At 34.7% G+C, this 22,483-nt stretch overlaps 1 protein-coding gene across 1 annotated transcript in view; it reads left to right on the forward strand.

Annotated features, from left to right (window-relative positions):
* The window catches only part of LOC149800916 (protein misato homolog 1-like), a 56,997-nt gene that overhangs the window by 16,716 nt on the left and 17,798 nt on the right, over positions 1-22,483 (forward strand). Inside the window, exons 4-10 of the mRNA XM_089954979.1 lie at positions 2,665-2,737; positions 3,529-3,634; positions 6,634-6,769; positions 7,887-8,004; positions 15,233-15,367; positions 18,913-19,065; positions 20,493-20,621. Of these exons, the coding sequence (XP_089811105.1) occupies positions 2,665-2,737; positions 3,529-3,634; positions 6,634-6,769; positions 7,887-8,004; positions 15,233-15,367; positions 18,913-19,065; positions 20,493-20,621 (850 nt within the window). The remainder of the gene's footprint in view (positions 1-2,664; positions 2,738-3,528; positions 3,635-6,633; positions 6,770-7,886; positions 8,005-15,232; positions 15,368-18,912; positions 19,066-20,492; positions 20,622-22,483) is intronic.

Genomic DNA, 22,483 nt, shown 5'->3' on the forward strand with positions numbered 1-22,483 from the left:
AGGTGCAACAATCTCCATATCAATGTAGAAATCAGACACTTTCTCAGCAGACTCTTTGGCTGACATTCTATCTAAAATTCTCTCCATCGATCAGTTATCACTTGGATTTGCATACTATGTGGGTGTCTGATGATCTACCTCTTTGCGACAAGGTGGAATCACAAGCTATCCACCTTCGTCTCTCCATTTCCAGACATAGAAGCTTGGGCTGTGGATGCAATGTCAGTCATTTTGGAGGGTTGTGGGCATTTGCCTACCATCCAACAGTGCTGATGCTGAAAATAATCCAGAAGTTATGGGGTCAGAATGGCAAGATGATTCTGATTGACCCTCTTAGATGGGACAAGTCCTAAGTCACTTATCTACTCATTCTTGCAATAGATCTGTCCAAGAAGATTCCAGACAACCCATATCTTCTCCAGCAACCCTGGTCCCTGGCTGGACCATCCTCTTCTTCTACACACTTGGCTCTTATCAAGACAGACTTGTGAGACAAACCTTCCATTGTGGAAAGAATCTCAAGAGCAAGAAGGCCCTCCACTCTTCAGGCTTACGAGGGAATGTGGCGTGTACTCAGGACTGGTGCCACATGAACAATATTGTCCCTCTGTGCTTCAATCCCTCAACTGGCAGACTTTTTCTCTGGCTCTTTGGGTTTTAACATGGCTTGATTAGAATCCTTTCAAAACTCAACCCACACTTTGCATAAGTCACTATCACCATGTATCCTGATAGCTTTAGCTTCTGCATACAGGTAAGTGAGCTGTTTACCTTTATGTCAACTGAACGCGTCAGTTCAGATCAGAGGATTTGGTGGTTCTCTTGAAACAACCATCCTTTGTGCCCAAAATAGGTTATCATTTGTCAGTAACTAAAAGAGTTGTCACTTGCTTACTCTCTTCGATAGGCAGGTCAAGATTCTTGGCTGAAGTGGGTTGTATGCTCGGCGTACTCTGACATCTCATCAGATCAGAGTCACCTCACGAAGATTACTGCTCAGAAACTTTGAGCCATCACTTCAAGCCTCACATTGGAACACAACATTTCGATCCAAGATATAATAGAAGCTGTTGGCTGGCATGTGGAGTCAACCTTCTCAAGCCTTAATCTCGGAGATTTAGTGTCACAGAGGCAAACCTTGAATCTGGTAGGTCCCGGTCAGGTGATGCCAGGCTGTGTTGCTGATGTCATTAGGAGAACTTGTTTGTTGTTCACTTGGAGAATTTAGCTGTTCTTTCCACGAAGGATACCTGAGGTGAAGGTTGGATGCTCGGCATCCTCTCCTCCTATGACTTATTCTTCTCATGTAATGTGATAGGTGAATGTATTCAAATGAGCAAGCATTTAGAGCGTCCGCCTCGGATGCGGGAGGTCATGGGTTCGATCCCCAAGCCGAGTCATACCAAAGACTTATAAAAATGGTACTAACACCTGCCTCGCTTGGTGCTCAGCATTAAGAGGTTAGTGCAAGGACTGAAAAATTAAGATCTCACACATACACATACACACACACACACACAAAGGAGCAAGCAAATTTTTAAGTAAATTATGTTTCTGAGAATACTTACCCAATCAAATTACTTAAAAATACTATGTCATATTAGTATCCTCATTAGCATCTCACTCAGCTAAAAACTAATGACACCTGGCAGTGCCAAGGGGAGGTAATGGGCTTGATTTATTGCCCTTTGTCTATTGAAATAGTTAGAAAAAAAACAGTTTTCATCTTTTAGAAAGGGCTGGATTCGTAAGGTAGCAGGCTAATATTCCTAATGTAATGTGATTGGATATGTATTCTTGGATAAACAAAATTTACTTGAAATATGCTTTTTACAGTTTATTATGGAACATCATAATCAAATGTTGCTTCAGACTGTTCATATTTAAATATATATTTTAAGCAAAGGTGTTATGTCATATAATGCAAAGATATAATGTTTTAGACTTATAAATGTACTTCAAACCTTTACATTATCATCCAGCTGCTGGCCAATTTGCTATCTACGTTTCCAGCTGAGCCATCTGTTGTTTCTGTTTCAAAGATTGTTTTTGCTGCTGTGCAGTATGGTAACTTGTCAGTTTCAGCCTAGTATTATGACAGATAACACCATGACTGTATTTATGTCATTTTAATGTACAAATTTGCAATTGTATTGAATATTGTCAATACACAGTTTTGTGAATATCAGTTTTCATGGTTTAGCCAACAGTGTATTCTGGTGAACACAAAATTTCATGAATCTGGCTAAGGGTTTTACTGTTTTTCCTTTTTTTAAATCACCGTTCATTGGATCTTTAAATTCATGGTTGACAAAAACCACAAAATCCATGAACATTTTGGTAAACAGGAATATGTAAATAGTTCATGAGAAAGAGTCCAGTAATAGTGTTTCTTTTAGTAAAATTTTAAAATTGATTGAATAATTTCCCTGCCAAAGCTGACAAAACATGGAATCGTTCAACTCATTTCATAAATTTCATTTGAATAGGGCACTCCTGTAAAAATCTTCTTTATATGCAATCTTTACACTCAGATCTGAAATTTATTCTTTCTCTTTGACTGTCTTCTACATCTCTCCATGAGATTATTTTAATCGGGGTGGGGGGATGTAGAAAATGTGCAAATTATTTATCAAGTTTTGAAGAATGATTTTTACATTATAGGTCTGGAGACATAACAATGCACAAAGAGGCTGCACCACCCAAGAACAAGTTTCTAAAAGAGCTGGAAGAAACTGTAAGGTTCTATTTTAATTTAATAAAGAACTGTAAATTGGTTCAACTTGAATAAGATTTGTCAATCTTTTTGGACAGAATTTAATATATGTTACCCCCACCCCATTTTACAAATATCCCTGGATAAACTTGTGGTTGTAAACCAGATGTACTGCTCAACAATGGTAGGTACTAATTAGAGTAGTGCCCCCTTTGCCATGTGGTTTGCTAATCAGATTTTCCAAAAGGATAATTAATCCAGCATGAATATGACTGATTTGTGATGAAAGAATACTTCTTTACAATTTTGGGAAGTTTTGAAAGAGACATTCATTTTTAAAAAAATGTCAATAGAGCTGTTCAAACTCTGTGAACCAAGAAGTTCACAAATTTGTTCTCACCTACATTGACAGACAGCAATGACACTTAGCGGCAGTGACAGTAATGGCAATTGTAGTCATATGAACACTAAGTTTTGGGAATGGTGAGATGTTGTGCCCCCTTTTACTGTATGTACTTGCTTATAAGTTGAATCCAACAGTAAACAACATAGACCCTTATTTACCCTTGCATAATGTGCCAGCAAATCAGGGTCATTATCTGTGCAATTTGCATTTAGACTTAGTTTATAAGGGAGTATATTTGGTAATTTTTGTGAATTGGCTGAGTAACTGGATTCATGAAAGATAGTGTTTACATTACAGGCTTTGATATTTATTTTATTATTTAAATGTAAAGATTATGAATATGCTTACTTCCTTTTTTTATGATAGTACAGTGATGCTGAGATTCATGATTAGCCTTAATTTCTAGGAAGGCAATCAAGAAAAAGATTCCCCAGCAGATAGCACTGAAACTGATGAGGAGAGCTCTGAAAAAGATAATTCACACAAAGAAGTGGCGGAAAGAAAACCTCAGAGTAATAATATTTTAAAATAGTATCAGTACAGTTGATCTAGTTGATGTCTAGTTGCTTGGGTCTTAAAATCAGTTAATTGATAACTATTGATAAATATTTTGGAGAATATATTTTTACCTTTATATTTTATTTATATACATTTTACAGAATCGTTAACTTTTATTTTTTCTTGTTGTATATCACATGTACATTTATTTGGAATGCTTTATCTTCCTAAAGTTTTTGTGCAATTCTTTCTTGTTAGATTTCAGAACTTTGGATTGGTGCCATGTAATGATTTTCATGCTGAAGTGCTGTTAACAATATAGTACCTTAATGTCTTGTCTGAATTTTAAATTTGCCAGAAATATTGTGGTTTGGAATACATGCATTGATCGACCCATTGCTCGAGCCAAATTACCATGTTTGTATGAATGTAAGCCATGTCAGATTATTATAAATATCAATTCAGCTTGTGTCAGTTCCTTAACCTTGAAAACACTAATGAGCAATAATTTGACTTGGATTAATTTTAAGATAAATATTTATCAGAACTTCAAACCATGGTCACTTACAGAGAACGACATTTTGAAAATGTTTGATCCAAATACTTTATTTACAATCAGTCGATTCTTAGATGTCTTGAAATAATTTTGTTTTATATGGTTCAGAGGTCTCGGAAACGCTTAATCTCGCGTATTTGGATGACAATTTTTTATCTGGGACGTAGAAAATCACTGAGGTGGGAGTCCTCCATACACATGTAGTAGGCGTGCAGCAAATTTCAAAGACTTGCCAGTCCTGCTTCAGCCACCTGCTTTGTGGGAAAATGTGTTGATCAGTTAGCTGTGCTGATATTTACAATGACAGAATTCAGTGGCTGAAAGACCCCTTGATGTACATGTTGTCATTATAAGAGTACATCAAAATAACATGATGCAATAGCTGGGTGGCAAGTTCAAAGGCTTTGACTGGCGGCTGGGTGGAAAATGTACTGATATCTACATTGATTAAATTCAGAGGCAGAAAGACCCAGAGATGAACATGTCATTTATACAAGTACATCAAATAAACAACTTTAGCTTTCATTATTGTGTTCATTTCTGAATGTAGCGGAATAAGCAGTGCACGTGACCTCAGAATCAAGACATGTTGAGACTTAGACAGAATGCCATTCACAAATTTGGATAAGTATTTTGGGGTTAAACAGCAAACTTATGAAGATTGTAACAAGATTCAGAAGAGTGCTAAGTTGCTAGAATTGATAGTTCAGATGGGACAATAGCCAAGTATAAGAAAGTGTGTGATGCTTAGCTTAGTGCTTGGAATAAGACCTCTCTTGGATTGACAAAATTCAGACTCACTCTGATGGACAAACAAGAGCTGTGTCAGAGTTTTTAAGAGTGTAGAAATTAAACTCATTGGCAACCAATAGCTCTTCTACTTTGCATAGTCTTTTGGGAGGACCAGAGGTCATGCTACCAGGCAAAGTGGGCAACTTAAGATGCTTTAAAAAATGTAAACTCTTCCTTCCTCTGTTAGGAAAGCAAAAACAACTTCACCCTGTGATTTTTTAAGAGGTACATTCACTGGCCATACGTTTTGAGATGCTCCTCGCATTAGCCTATTGGTTAGTTCTAGTGTTGTAGCAAAGTGTATTCATCTAGACATCAGTAGCTAGGCCTAGTTTTTATATCAGTTACATTAACAAACAAACTCTTGCCCACTCACAAGCATGTGTTTTGATAGCTGATTGACCATTAACCATTTCCCGAGTAAGGTAGCAACTATCACTGCCCAATTTCCGCATGCTATCCTTTGATGATAAAAACATTCAGACTTGGTTTTAAAACTTTAAATATAGCGTGTAAATAGCAGTTTCTGTTTTAAGATCAGAATCGGTGATCTGGATATATATTAACTGCCTCTCGTACACTATTTTGTCATAAAATTAGTTTGAAACTATAAGTGAATCAGTAGGCCTAACAGGAAATAATGGCGGACATCGCTAGGTCTGGGATGTACCAGTTTATTAGATTTACTGTTTTCGTAAATCATCGGGCAAATATATTCAGAAAAATATACAATTCATTGAAAGCAAAGCCTGGGTATTATTTTGTTACTGATTTAACTTTAAAATGCAAATGATGAAGGTCAAAAACATTGAACAATGCTATGTAGTATGTTGTGGAATTCGCAAGATGTGTTTTATGGTCAAAGTTATTTTCTGACTTGACACGTATTTGTGAAAATACGGAAAAAAGCAGCAAAGCAGATACTATTTAACCATTGTCTAAAATTACTACAAGTACATAGACAAATAAATAAACCATAAATTTGCAATCCTGTCATTGGACTGTTGTAATGAGGCTATATTAAAGTGAGTGATTACATAATGAAAACCTCCTTCTAAAATTAGATGCACTCACGTCTATGTTGATTCTGTAGGAAAAAAGGGTTTAGTTCATATACCGACTATAAAGGAGACATGTCTGTAAATTTATTCATTTTAGTGTGTTATGTATGAATAGTTATGGTAATGTTTTACCTGAAGCAAAGAAATGAGGACAAATGGTATGATCTGAAGACAAGTGTGCATTTGCCCTCGTGCATGGTACAGGGGTTGTTTCAAACACATTTAGAAATCTTTAAAAGTGCCATTATTGTGAACATTTAGAAAGTATAAATAAATTAAAGAATTTTAAAAAATTTGATTAAGGGTAGTTGATTAAGCATTTTTGCTAACTTGAAGCTACAGTAATATAATCTAGTTACTCAGTTAATATTTGTTACAATGTAGTTTCTTTTATTCTCTGTTAGAGTAATATGGCCAAAAATAACTCTTAAAATTGTCTACTTGAAAATAAAGTATTGCTTAAATCCAAAGTTAAATGAATGCTGGGAAATAGGGGGCTTAATTCAAATAAGAGAATATATAAGTTAATGCAAGTTTGTTTGAGTCTGCAACTTTTTCAAAATTGTTTTTGACCTTCTAATTCTTTTTTCATTTGTGCTGTCAGAGGCTGATGATAGTCATAAGATGTCTGATCACACTCTGCTTGACCTTGACGAAATGTTCAATGTGTGGTCGGACTTTCTCAGAATTCACTTTCATCCACGAACTGTCCAGATAATTGAAGAGTTTCAACATGGAAAGTAAGTGCAACACAGTGACATTAATGGTAGAGTGTAATATTATGACAGGGCAAATAAAATGGCAGTGTCAGAAATGTAACACAGAGATGTTGAAAGGCAAACACAGAGATGTTGATAGGCAATGTATGACAGTGAGATAAAAGATAAGTAAAATGAAAATGTAGCATACTGGCATTGGAATGAAGTGTAACAAAGTACTATAGAATGTATAACAGTGAGATAAAAGGTAAGGAAAATGAAAATGGTACATACTAACATTGGAATCAAGTGTAACTAATTATTATCGAATATATGACAGTGACATAAAAGGTAAGTAATACAGAAATGAAATGGAGCATACCAACATTGGAATAAAGTGTGACTAAGTATTATGGAATGTATGACACTGAGATAAAAGATAAATAAAATGAAAATGGATTATACTCACATTGGGATAAAATAAGTAAAATGGAAATGTAATTATCATATGCAGAGTCAGCATAATAAAGAAACTCAGTTTTAGAAATTGACATGGATAATCACTTGTATTAAAGGTAACAGCATGTCTGTCTGCCTTTTTTACATGTCCAGTATATATATATATATATATATATATATATATATATATATATATATATATATATATATATATATATATATATATATATATATACACACACACACACATATATATATAGACACACACACACATATATAGATTTCAAGTTGGAGGGTCAGTTGCCAAGTAGGCAGGGGGGTTGAGGAACCACCCCTAATGGGGAAACATTTTATTTTTAAGTAGCTGGGTGTAAGGTAAAAGTAGCCTGGTAAATCGCCCAGCTCCTGGCTGTTAAGAAAAGCCTTTTGTTATGTGTGTGTGTGTTCAGATCTAACTTGTCCAACTACTTTTGGATTTTAATGAATTGATCGAGTGGAACCTTTGTACAAAATATTGCCTTACAGATGAGCATATTCGGTCTATACACCAAGTGTTTCCAGAGTTATGTTCATTTCATAAAAGTGCATTTGGCAGAGGCATTTGAATCCTACACACATCTTTTCCTTTGTTGTTTAAATATCGTCATGTATGTTATTGACATGTTCAGTACTTTATTGTAGTATATCCTGTATATTTCAGTGAGCATCTTCCATTTGATGTTTTTGGTTGTGGGCAACAGGTAGTTTCTGGTGACACCTTTATGAATGAATGGGAGGACAGGCTGCATTTCTTCACTGAAGAATGTGATAATTTGGAGGTATTTAAAAAGTTTATTCTTGCATACTGGATTTTTTATTACAGTCCTGGAATTAAATAGAAGAATGTACTCCATTATCACAACCATTTGTATAAACAACATACTTTTTTGAAAGACTCCTTTAACGTAGCAGTACCTCTCAAATCTTAAATATAGCTGCCATAATATTTTTGAGCACACAGTGGAAAAGCAATACAGAGCCTGCCATTTTTTTCTAACAGTAGCAATGACTGCATTGTTGTCAAAAGTTTTGTTGCATTGTTGTTAAATGTTTTGTGTTTGCTTCTGTTTTCATCTGGATTTTATTTGTACTTGGAATAATTAATTATAGAGTACAGAGAGTTCAGTATACGTCTTAGTTTACTCTTTTAACATTGGGGTCAAGATAACATAAATAGACAATTTGCTGTAAAGCTTACTGGAATTCACAATTTTTCATGTGTTATCAGTTTGTGTGCATTTTGTAGTTACTGCATAGCTGCCAAGTGTCCCATTTTTTCCATATTTGTCCTGTATTTTGGACCTGAATATGGGTGTACGTTTTTTGTACAAAAAATGTTTTTTATTTTTAAATAATAATATAAAAATTCCTTGGAATTTTCAGTTTCAAACTGGCTTCCATTCTGATAGAAATGTTATCACGTGTATATAGGAATACAGTTCTACAATATAATTGGTTCATTCGAAATCGAGGCTACAATGCCTGTTTTTATCCGCCATATTAGATTTCGCAAACAGTTACCGCTGTCACTGTGTCTCATATTTATAGTATTCAGCTTCTAATCATGTTGAACAGGAAAGCAGAATATTCAGAATTTTCTCCAGGATAGACAATAAAACAGAATTGGAAGTACAATTGTGCCATCTTGTTTAGGTTTGTAAAACCATCTAGTAAAGGAGACAACTTTACGTTTTGCAAATTATGTAATGTGATTTCGCTGTTGGGCATGGAGGCGCCTATCAAATACATGAGCACGAAAAAGGTAATAAACATCAGCTTGCTGCTTCATCATATACAACTCAGCCTGAACTTACGACGTATATAAATACCAGAGAGAACCTTGATGTAATTTGATCGAAATTTGGTTTATTAAATTTCTTTTAGAAATGAACCTTCCTCGTTCAGTTACTAGAGTTGCTGGTGATTTATTTTGCATACGTTTTCCAGACTAAAATTGCAACGGATTACTCATATAATAGAAACAAAACAGTTCATTAAGAAAATAACACAGAATAGAGATCATCAATGAAAGTTGGTACATTGGAATCGATAATGATTGAAGAAGAAAAAACAAAGTGTGGAAAAGGCTCCTATAAACAGCCTGTGTCTGAGTGTGTTGCGCTCTTGCACCTTCTGAATGGGCACCCGAATGGAACATGGTGCCCATCCAGAAGGTACAAGTGTGCAACATATGCATCTTTGACATTAAATAATTATGTAAGGCACTGTCCTACTTTACTGATGGTTGTATATATTGTAAATAGTTACATAACATATGCATTAAAATTTTATAAATCAGTATTTGTTCCTGAAAATCAGTATTTTTGTCACAAGCAGTCAGTATTTTTGTACTCAGTGTTTGGCAGCTATGTTACTGTATTTACTTGCATATTAGCTGACCCCCTCCCCCCCTCAACTGAATAGGTAAACCATGAAAATGTGCATGGTCCATGCATAAGCCAAAATACAAGTCCAGGATGCCATCACAAGATGCACACAGTAAAATGTAAATCCATTTATTTTGATAAGCTTATATTAGCAAAAATTATGTGTATACCTCTCTTAGTGTTGGCATGTATGATTATTACATGGAAGTGTTATAAGTTAATATATATTGTTTGGAAAGTAAAAAAGATGTATTTATTTTTCTGTTTTATTATTCATTCTGCCTAATTCAGATTTGTATATAATTTGATGGGATGATGACAAAAATTGAGCATTTGCAGGTTGCTGTAACAGTACCTCTCCATTTTGTGTCTAGTTAATTATTGTTGGTTGATGCATTATTGCATTAGAATTTTATATTGATGCACAGTAATTATGTTTTTATTTGCCTTGTAATTGTAAATACCTAACTCATTAAAATGTGATCCCAGGATTGTAACAAAGATCTCAATTTACTCAGGAACATCACAGGGACTGACTGGGGATCCAACCAGGAAACCCTCCTCACGATATATAAAAGCCTAATTAGATCAAAACTGGATTACGGTTGCCAAGCATATAACTCGGCTAAGCAACCTGTACTACAAAAACTTGACACTATCCAAGAAAAGCCTTACTATTATGCACAGGAACACTCCCCTCAACATCATTAGAAGAACTACAAACACTAACAGGAGAACTACCCTTAAAATTACGTAGGTAAGAACTGCTCCTCCGATACTCCATTCGATTAGATACCCACCCAGACAACCATCCCACCAAAATAGCTATAAATAAGTGTAAAGTTGTCTTCAAACCCAAAATCATACCCATCACACCAAGTGGCAAAGTAATCCTTGAACTAAGAGAAAAGATACCTCTACTAAAAAAACAGGTAACAAACAATACAGACCAGAACAAATCACCATGGTTACAAAAACCACCAAGGATTAACATTGAAGCTACCAAATTAGGCAATAAAGAAGGACAAGAAAACTTACTAAAACCTGTACTGGTAAACGAAATCAACCAAAAAAAACCTGGACTATGATATATACCGATGGATCAAAAACAAACAACCCACCAAGAACAGCAGCAGCAATAGTCATCCCTGAATTCAATATACAAACGGGATCCAGATGACCTGACTATTGCTCCATTTACACGACTGAATTCTGGGCTATACTTGAATCACTACAGTAGATCAAAGACAACCAAATACCTAAAGCAGTCATTATAAGCGATTCCATAAGCGTTATCAAATCGTTCCAAAATAGCAATACACACTCTAGGGAACATTTCCTCGACAGAGCATGCCAATTAATCAACGATATCACCACAGCACATCAATTAGTCGAGCTCATGTGGATACCGTTGCACATTGGAATCTCTGGCAACGAAACAGCAGACAAAGTTGCAAGAACCAAACTAGGAGATCAAAACTCTATCAAGCTTAACTATAGCTCTACAGAAGCAATAAGCTTCGCACAAACATATATAGACCAAAAATGGCAAGATTTTTGGAACTCCTCCACAAAAGGTAAAAAGCACCATGAAACCCAAAAAAACGTAGATAGGAACATACAGCTACCTAAGGGTACCTATTTAGAACAGAAAACCATAAACAGGATAATAACTGGAAAAACTAAACTAGCAAGTAGTTTTGGAATGTTTATAGGACCCAAACCAGCAACCATTAACTGCTTTAACTGCCACACCACCGAAGAGCTACACCACGTATTCAATATATGCCCAAAATATCAACCCGCTAGGAAAATATTTATCAAAAACCAAAAAGAGATTGGATCACCACACACATACCCAGAGTTACTTATGGACTCTAATAAAAATAAACAATCAGCATATAAAAATATAAATCAATTCATAGACTCAGCAGGACTTAGGAACAAAATATAATTACTATCCCCACAAAACCAAAAGACCCAGTAACAAGCTAAATAAGTTTAGAAGCCACCACATAAAAACCCATAACATATCATTCAATTTTATAAAAGTATTAATAAATAATTCACTTACGAAGCACCTATAAAAAACTAAGGAAACCACAAAATCGGATGTCCTAGATGTCCTTAACAAACTGAGTAATCAGCTAGGATTCTGGTCCTAGATGTCCTTAATGAACCGTGTAATCGGCAAGGACTCCGGTCTCTTGCTAAATAAAGTATAAATAACATTCAATCTCTAAAAACATTAATTGATAAATAACTTAAAGAGGTAATATCTAAAAACTTATAAATAACATAACGTAGGAAACACACCGTAAACACCTCGACTAGTTATACCATAATAACCTTGAAAATCTCTCTTCATTCATGATATCTACTAAGAACCTCTATAAACAGCATAGAACATACCCCCCCTCCTTTTAGAACATTTTGAAGAAGAAAAAAAAAAAAAATCAAAAAAAAAAAAAAATTGCAAGAAACACCAGGCAAATGCAACAAGAAACCAGCAATGTAAACCAAGCAGGACCGTTCCCGAGCTCTCCTTCCCACTAATGACAGCCAACCATTCAACTGTAGGGACCTTTATGGACCCACAGATTGAGGCCAAACTATCAGGGTTCCTTGAATCCATAAAAGCCTGGGGGAGGTGGCACCATCCCCTCCCCCAGGAACATCTAGTAGGCTGCGGTGCAGTCAGAAAAAAGTGACACATGCACAGTTGTGGCACGCCACTATAATTAAACTCAACAACAACAACATTTGGGTTTGGTTCAGCGCTTGCATGTATGCTAGTAAGCATATTTACATAATGGTGCCACCACATGTGCATTGAAGTTTTAAACTTGCACTGAATGAAGTACATCCCTTGGATTTGAATCACATGCACCACTGCATTAAATTTAAAATCTCCAAAATACAAGAGTGAATTTTAAAAAATAATGCTTCATTATAATACCATAAAAACTGAGTTCTAGTTTGATGTAAGTGACCGTAAACCCCATTTACACAGCTACATTAATTGTGTTAATATTATAAAGGCAGTTACACATCAAAGTACTGTTGTAGCTGCCAGACAAAATTTCCTCATAGCCCAAGCCAGTTTCAGATTTTTAATGATTAACTGGCCTGGATTGCTATCAGAAAACAAAAGACAAAATCCACAAACTATAAACAAAGGAAATGGCAAAACAACCAGCTTTCCAGTGTGTGGAGAATTATGATTTTGTTCAGCCAAAACACAAAACTGAAATAGAATGATAATGATCTTTGTCGATCTATATTCAGAATTGTAACCTTTATTATCATCATCATTCTTTCATGAACCTGTAACAAGTATGTGAATGCAGATTATGTGCCTTGTACAATTAAATGTGTGTACCTTTTCATAAATATTACCTCAATTTGTAGGATTGCTTATATCATTGAAAAAGAGTAACTTGTGCGTGTGTGAATCAACATTACTGAAACAGCTATGCATGTCTAGCTGAAATGTGATCTCAAAAGAATACGACTTGGTAAAAACAACAAATAAAGCAAAATCTGCATATAATATTTTGGGAAATAAACAAGGATTTAAGTGATGCTAAGCTTGATTCGCATTGTGCACATTCTGTACATTAAATTTCAGCGTGGTCTCTTGTATAAACTCGAACCAGTCCATTAATTATGAAGTCTTTATTTACCTTCATTTAATTTCCTCTTGGAGAAATCAGAAAATATGCTTATGCAAAATAATAACAAAAACAATCAGAGTAGTTTATAAGTCTATTAACATGGTTATTGAAAGTTATTGAAAGTTCTGATTCTGTGTCGATCTTGCCAATTTTGTCTTTACATTTTTCATTTTTACAAGTGTTGGGACCCTGAAAATGTTGCATTTTTTTTATGCATGTAAGTCTTGGGATATGGGAAAAAAATTTGTTTGCTTGTCCCAAGATTTACAGCCATTATTATTCAAAATTGTCAAGATTAGACTTTGTTCTGTGGACAATGCAACCCCACCCCCTTCTTCCAGGCTTTTATTCCTTCCTAAATTATTTGGTTTATATGCAGGTATATATGTACTTAAAACCTTGAATTTAAAGACTCAAGATACAGTTATCTTTCTGTGAAAGCAATAAGACTTCTTTCACTAAGTACTGATGAGAAAGTAATATTTTGCATAACCAACAAAAATAAATGAATTCGCAGTAAATTTTCCATTACCCCTTCATGAAGTAAAGCATAAACATAAAGCATCACTTTCATTTGTGTGTATTTCCATAATTCTGCATATATCCTTTTCGTACATGGGATATTTCATTGTAAAGCAAAGACAAATTTTTCTCTGACACACTTGATGTCATCCTCAACCTTGATCACAGAAGATAAGTTTTGAATTCAAAAGGTTGAGAGAAATGGGTTGAGTAGTATTGGCGTGATTGTCATTATTGTTAAATTTGTTCATTCTTAAGTTTGGAACCCTCCATATCCTGAGCTAAATATTTGCTCTCTTTAGCTAAAATCTTGTAACCTTGTGACTTTGTTGATTGAACTCACCTTCCAATTTTTATATGATGGGCATGATTTTATACAATTTTTGACAGTATTTAAAAATTTCCTAGTAGTTTTAATGGTTTAGTACTCTTGTAAAAAAAATATGTTTAAATAACTTTGTTGGTTTATATGGTGATAAGCTGGACAATTAATGAAATTAGTGGTAATTGATTTTATGCTATGCAATATTTTATGGAGGGAACACAATGTTGCCAGTGTCTGTTAGTCATGTAACATTACGTTGCGTACATTGCAGATTTTGTTTTGGCTGAGTGACTTTCAAAGGAGTTAATGGATTTAGACCAATTGCAATATGAGGCTTTATATTAAAAAGACTGGTAAAATTTGATTTTCACCCTCATTCTGACAAAATTTGATCAAGTGACAGCAGCGTTTGACTTAAAACTTTGCCTTGTATATTGAGTTAGGTATTTTTTTATTTGCACCAAATTTGATTTGGCATCCATGTCCTGAGGACTTGTTTCAGGTTCTTCTTATTAGCTTCAAGACTTATATAAAAAAACTGAGTAGCAGCTTCTTTAATGTCCTTAAATAATTAACAGTTGAATAATAATCTCTTTGCCCATATACCCAACATTATTTAGGTTTAGTAATTGTCATCTTTTTCTGCAGTTACCACTCTGCTTTCTGACTGTAGTGCAGTAAAGTCAGACAACATTCAATAGACAAATTCTGATATTAATTTAAAATAAAATTTGCCTTTGATTTCTTATACTTATTAGTTATATAATGCATAAAAAATATGTTATTTCCCGTATTGATGACAGTAAACAGTACCATTGTCAAGCAAGTCAGGGATTTTCTTTGAATATTTTCCTAAATTCCATTGTCAAGAGGCCTCAGTCCCAATGTTAAATACATTTTAATACTATAACATTTTAATTTTAGTCATTTACTCCTAAAATTTTTTTAGTTTTTACAATATTTTTCCTAAGATGATTGACCTAGGCCCATCTCCTACAACGAAAGGAAAATTGCTGCAACTTTCCAACTTTTTTTTATTTCCGTTAATACTACTAGTAATACTGCAATGTTAATCAGAAATAAATTTTCTCTACAGGGCTTTCAGATTATATTAGATACCCATGATGCTTTTGGAGGATCTGGTGCCATGCTGCTTCAATACTTGGAGGATGAATTCGGCTCCAAAGGACGGTTAACCTTTGGTGTCACTCCAGCTGTATTACCAGATGATGTAAGCAAAATTATTTTAATGAATTAATTTTTACAGCAATTCTTTGTTAGGAATTTCAGTTCAAGTCACAGAAAGCATTGAATGACTACACTTAGCTGTTGAAGATTTGAATCCTAATTACTGCTGGCAAAATGTAGGTCATGATGACTCACATTCCATGTTCTGGTGATGGCTTTAGGCTTCAGCAAAGACTGCAAAACATCATTGAACATACTTGCTGATTTTGTGATTTTCCTGGCCATATATTTGGTTACATGCCCGTTTGAAACTTTGAACATACATGAGCCATTTCCAGGAACAAATTGATTTTTGTGTCTTGCCTGCTGAAGAAAATATATCACAAGGTTCATAGTCAACCTCAGAAGCATTAAATTTAGCTGTTAGCCCATAAAACCTTAAATTACCCCCAAAGTTTAATCTTGCTTGATGTTTGCCTTAAAAAGCCTTAAAAAATCAGCCATGGATTATTTGTATAAGTATCTTACACATATTATGGTAGATTTTTGCTCATTGAACATAAATTTACATACAGCATCTTAAGCAAGAAGCAGTATTCATAGTAGTATTATTGGTATTGTCAAATGATAGCTTCCAGTGTTTTTCGTTTATGAAGTTTTGCTTATACTGTTGTTCCTTTTAATGATTTTAGTAATTTTTGTGACAGATGGGGCACCTTAAAAATTGACTTGATGCCATTAAGAAACATTAAATTAGCCTTAACTGCCTTAATGCCATTAAGAAACATCAAATTAACATTAATTACCTTGATTCCCTTAAGAAACAAAAAATTAGCCTTAATTGTCTTAATATCATTAAGAAATTTCAAATTGGGCTTAATTGCCTTAATGCCATTAAGAAATATCAAATTGGTCTTAATTGCCATTAATAATGCTATTAAGAAACATCAGATTAGCCTTAATTGCCTCATGCCATTAAGAAATACCAAATTGATCTTACTTGCCTTAACGCCATTAAGAAATATCATATTAGCCTTAATTGTCTTTAATAATGCTATTAAGAAACATCAAATTAGCCTTAATTGCCTTGATGCCATTAAGAAACACCAAATTAGCCTGAATTATCTTAATGCCATTAAGAAACATTAAATACTTTACCAGATTGCATTTACATTAGGGATTGCTCTCCACTGTCTCTGAATCAAGCCCTCCCTGAAAGTGAAAAAAAATCCTTCCATCTTTATAGCACATAGATGAAAGGGCAAAACTCTTGCAGATTAACTCATCTAGTTCCTGCTAGGAAGCCACCATTATCCTGGATGTTACCATTTCAAATTTTCACTTGCAACTGTGAACCATGTCTTTGAAGAATACATTGCAATGATTTTTTTTGCTTTAGAGAAATTATTTCCTTATTTTGTTATCTTCACTAAAATAATTTTAAAAAATGTAATCTTGTTGTTTGGCAGAGACCTCTACTTTTATGTATTGTCAGATGAACAGAAGACTTTTTGTCAACCAACATAACCCTTACATTATCAAAGAAGAATCCACCTTGATGTGTTCCTGGCAGCAGTAATTTAGAAAAGCTGTTAATTAAGAAATAGGTTTTAGAAGATGCTTGAAAAACTGTTAGATCAAATCCAAATGAGCATAAAAATTAAGTATAGATTTGCAATCTATATATAACAGTTGTATAGTTTTTGAACTGTGCAGTGCTTGATTCACTGACCAAGGGACTGGAGACTATCGTCAAACAACTATCTTGTGAAATGCAAGAAATTATGCATGGAAATGATTTTAAAATGATATTTACGTTAAATAAACATTAAAAAATATCGAAAAAATTTCTTTAAAGACTAATCCTATCTCTGGTGGTAATAACAATAACCAGTGCTCAAATAATCTGATAGCCCGATGCCCAAGGCCTCTGTGTGTACCATGTTGGTCAAAATAGGAGACTACCAGTATGTAACATAGTCAACATGCTGAATTGAAAATTCCAATTAGTTAATTGACCTTTGCTTTTCTGTATGATTTTAGCCATGAAATAGATTGATTGATAGACAGTAATAAGAACACACTTGTTGTTTTTTTTTCACAGTTGATTTGAGTTGTTAAAGCATTACCATCCATACTGGACAGAGGCATTTAATTGATATTCAGTCAGGTGAAATTTGAATCATGGCTTGTGATTTTTTATAGTCACCAGCCTTGGGCCTGGGTCCAAATTTTTTTATCTTTGAGCACTGATACTATTATTAGAAGTTTATCAGAATTTGCTTTCTCATCTGAATGTTGGTTTTTCCTTGTTTCTAAAAATAGATGAATATTAAAGGACTTCACTTGTATGTTATTTCTACTCCTTTGGTATTATAATTAGCAATGAAATGTTTGTGACATATCAGAGATCAATATTTGTGACATATCCAAGATCAGTGTTTGTGACATATCCAAGATCAGTGTTTGTGACATATCAAAGATCAATGTTTGTCACATATCAAAGATCAATATTTGTGACATATCAAAGATCAGTATTTGTGACATATCAAAGATCAATATTTGTGACATCAAAGATCAATGTGACATATCAAAGATCAATATTTGTGACATCAAAGATCAATATTTGTGACATATCAAAGATCAGTATTTGTGACATATCAAAGATCAATGTTTATGATATATCAAAGATCAATATTTGTGACAATACAAAGATCAATACTTGTGACATATCAAGATCAGTGTTTGTGACATATCAAAGATCATTATTTGTGATATATCAAAAATCAATATTTGTGTGAAATCAGTGGTTCTTGGCCATATCTTCTTGCTGAAATGGCAAATATAAAAACTTAAAGGCAGTGTGTACATTACTTTTGGCAACTTGCCTCATTCCACAATTCGATGTTTGCTCTAAGCATCCTCTATTGCTGTGAAACCTTGATAATAATTAATTCTATTGGTTCAAAGGATGACATATTCTCATTTATAAATGTTTCAGCTGTATTATTAAATGTTTTAAATGTCCCTGCATTGCAACTGCAGGATACTGAGCATTTTTTACAAATGGTGGACACATTGTTACACTGAATGAATCAGGTGTGTGGATTGAACTATGTATTTGCTTTAAACCTGCAATGAAACTAATAACTTTTTTCATATTTACTTTCCCAATTCATTTTGTCATCTGTATTATTGATAGTTTTAAATGTAAAATAATTTTGGCCATACTGAGTATCTTAATAGGGTTGTCATTTAAGATATCCAAAGGCGTTATTGTGCTTTGTAGTGTTAGTTTTATAATACAGAGTGTTAATAATGACGACTGTGTGTCAAGGTTTAGTAATAAAGTTTTACAGTGTGATACATCATAATATAGGTAGTGTAACCAGTAAAGATATTGTATCAAGGTTTAGTAATAAAGTTTTAAACATTATGCAGCATAAAACCAGAAGTGTCAGCAATGCAGATTTTATGCTGTGGTTTAGTGTTAATATTTAAAAATGTCTTATACTGTATAATGTAGGTAGGATGTAATTGGCAGACAAGGTACAGTATTTAAAAAAATCCTTGTTTTCTTCATCACAGACAGCCTTATCAAGAGCGCAGAGAATCCTGAATTCAGCTCTAGCCTATCAGAAGTGTTCCAGTTTTAGCTCTTTGTTTGTACCTGCATCACTTGCAACTACTTTGTGGAGGGCCATGGGTCCTCCAGTCCAGTTCCCATACCTGCAGTATAAGGTATCCTTTAGATGTCACCTTTGTATCAGTTAAATTTAGAGCATATTCAGGTGTTTTCTTTCTTTTTTCTTTAACATTATTTCAAATGAACTATTGCATAAAATATCTTTTTCCCAGGGCAGGATTCAATTCCATACCTTGATGACAAATTTCACCTAGCAGGCACATCTCTAGGGTGCTGGCTGGATAAGCAATTTTTAAGGACACACCCTATGATGTAAATAAGCAGATAAAACCAGGTCATGGGTTGTAGGTTACACATGTCTGATATATTGTCTGAACCTGATAAAGGAATAAAATATTTAAGTTATCTGGCAAACCATGTTAAATATTTTCTTTAAAGCTAATGTACGTTTGAGCATACCTGAAGATGGCATATGGCTCTAATAAACTTTCAAAGCCAAAATCAGAAAGTGCAGCTCTGCAAAAACTGGGGGGATCAACAATTAACACTTTTGAAATACACAACCTTGTTTAACTAATTGCTGCCTGGTGCTTGAATTTACTGTATATACTGACTTATTAGTCCGGTCCATTTGCAAGCAACATAGAACAAGATATCCCATCACATAATGTGCCAGCAGATCTGAGTCTGTGCTGTTTGGATTGATGTGCAGAACAAACAACATAGACCCTGATCTTCTGGCACAGCATGTAATGGTCGATGAGGGTCTATATTGTTTGCAGTCGGATTCAGCTTATATGCAACCACATAAGGTAGATGATAAAGACAGAGTGTGTGTGTGTGATTTGGATTTTTAATGTAACTTTAAACAAATTTCAGTAATATCACTATGATGTCTGCAGTTTGACAGGCTATAGTGATGTATAGCACTCGGGCATCATGCCGCAGAAATGTTGCATCATGTCTCACCCAGTCACATTATCTTGACACCAGGCCGACCAGTCCTAACACTAACCTCTTAATGCTGAGTGCCTAACAAGGCAGCTGCTAGTACCATTTTTATGTCTTTGGTATGACTTGTCCAGGGTTTGAATCTGCATCTCCCGCATCAGAAGTGGATGCTCTAACCACTTGGCCACCAGAGCAGTCTGTTTATAAAAGTTGCAGTTAGATTTAGAGTTAAATTATCTTGTTTTGTGTAATTAAAACTGACACACGTAAAAATATTTAACCTTGGAAATGACTTTGTTTTGTCTTGTACATATTCTGTGTTTGTATGTATGTACCATTATATGCAGAATAAAAATTGATTACAGCAGTTCTAAAAGAAGATAAAAAATCACTTTATTTCCATTGTCAAATTAATAAATGTTTCAGAGCTTTATATTTTGGATCTATTCTAGAGTAATACCTCACTTAAATACCCAACTGAAGTTTCATAGAAACATTTGATAACAGTGATCAACTGATGATGCTGGAGGACCTTAATGTTGAATTTTTTTTTTTATATATTGTCTTACAGCCAAAACACTACCACACCAGTGCAATCCTAGCAGCCTGTATCGACACCTTGACGTACCCATACAGACAGGTGATGGCACCACTTCACATGTGTGATATCACCAACACCTTCAATTCACAGGGCAGGAAGGTAACTGAGCTATCCAGGTATTTCATGTATGATTAATGGTTTTGAAGTCACTGAATCTGGCTGATTCGATTTGATTTTCATGGGTAACCCATAGAAGTCACTAAATCTTGGCTGATTTGATTTGATATTCATGGGTAACCCGTAACACTGACTTAAAGAATGATGACTTGAAGAGCGATATTTTTTCAATAAATATTTGTATTCACTGTACATTTTCAACTTTTAAAAAAACAACTTATGCCTGCATAGGGGTGTAGCGTTCTACGAATGTTCTGTTATGAGTTGTGGGTGGGGTGCTCCCTATATTTATTTGAATTACTATGGAATTTCCACCCTGGCTCGTTTTTGTAGGAAGTGAAATTAGTGATAGGGAGAGATACAGCTCCGAGCCCCCAGTCAGCAATACCAACAGTTAAATTATTAAGAACACAAAGGTGAAATTCAAAAGAATAACAATTTAATACAATTTAAACGATATTAATTTCTCAACCAATCTCCTTCCTCTCGACCATGTAACAACTTATTTCATCACGTGATTATAGTGTTTGATGGCTTTTCCCTGTACTTGGTTTCTACTCATCTGTGCTCTACTCTGCTAATTCCTTTCCTCCTTCTGGCATTCTCCGTACTGCAATTCTTCCTATTCTCTTCCCCTTTTGTCTCCTTTTCTCCTCCTCCTTCTCTCTCTCTTTCTCCAGCAACTAGGCTTATTCTCTGCCTACTGCTTTGTTCTGTCCTGTCTCTCTGAGACTCGGGACTTGACTACCCGGTAGTTCTGTCCCCAAAAGCTTCCTGTGAAAAACACAAGGACGTTAGCATGTTTCGTTAGCCATCTTGCCTCACAATAAATCAACAATCAATCATCAGATAAAGGCTATCTACATCTTCGGTCACGCATTCATGCACATCGAAAACCACACACGTTCTTATAGAAAACGTTGCAATAAAGAACGGTATCCTACTTATCATACAGACATCACTAAATTGCATCACATCAATATATATTCTTAATCTCATTATTCTGAACAATATCACAACAATCAGACACATTTCTGTACATTACACTCCCACAAGTGTACACAAATATTCAAATGTCCATATGATTTAAATTTACACACTGCAACCATTTACAAAGTTACAATTTAATTCAAAAATTGCAAAATCTAGAATATCACATAAATAAATACACTAGTTTACCCCGAAGTAACCTGATAGCTAATTACAATATTAATTCTGACAAGCTAGCAATCTACATAATCATAGCTCATTTCTCAAGTAGGCATGTAAATTAAACACTACAAAAGTAATTCTACGTACTAACAATTCTAGTAAGTAAATATACATACTGCACATGATTACAATTACAATGCCCTAACATTCTGCAACAATCGAGCAAATAACTCACTGACCTTTACGAAGCTTTCTGTCCTTGAATGTACCAAGGTTTCTTTTCCCACCAATTCACGAGTGGCTTCCTCGGAGTTGTTGCTACAACTTGTCAGCACGATGCTTCACAATGACTAATTCGTTCCCAGCCCAAGTGACTGTTAAATTCTGGTTCGAATTGATGGCCCCACTCTTCCTCAGTTCTGATTGGATATCAATTCTACCCCAGTCGGTTCAGATTAACAGATGAGCCTCAGGCCATCTGTCAAAGCAGGGAGATTTACAACAGCATCGAGGGTCCTTTGTTCTTAGAACAAAGCTTCCAATGTCTACATGTTAGTTTTGACACCTAACGATGTGGGCTCTGCACAACATGAATCGCTATGATAGACACAGGGTCTACATACACATGTCGCTAACCCATTCCTTTGTTCCTGACTTACGTAATCGTGGGCAGGCAGACGTGACAAGGGGGA

This window comes from Sinohyriopsis cumingii, chromosome 4 (assembly GCF_028554795.1).
Source record: "Sinohyriopsis cumingii isolate HCF-2022 chromosome 4, ASM2855479v2, whole genome shotgun sequence".
Lineage (NCBI taxonomy): Eukaryota > Metazoa > Mollusca > Bivalvia > Unionida > Unionidae > Sinohyriopsis > Sinohyriopsis cumingii.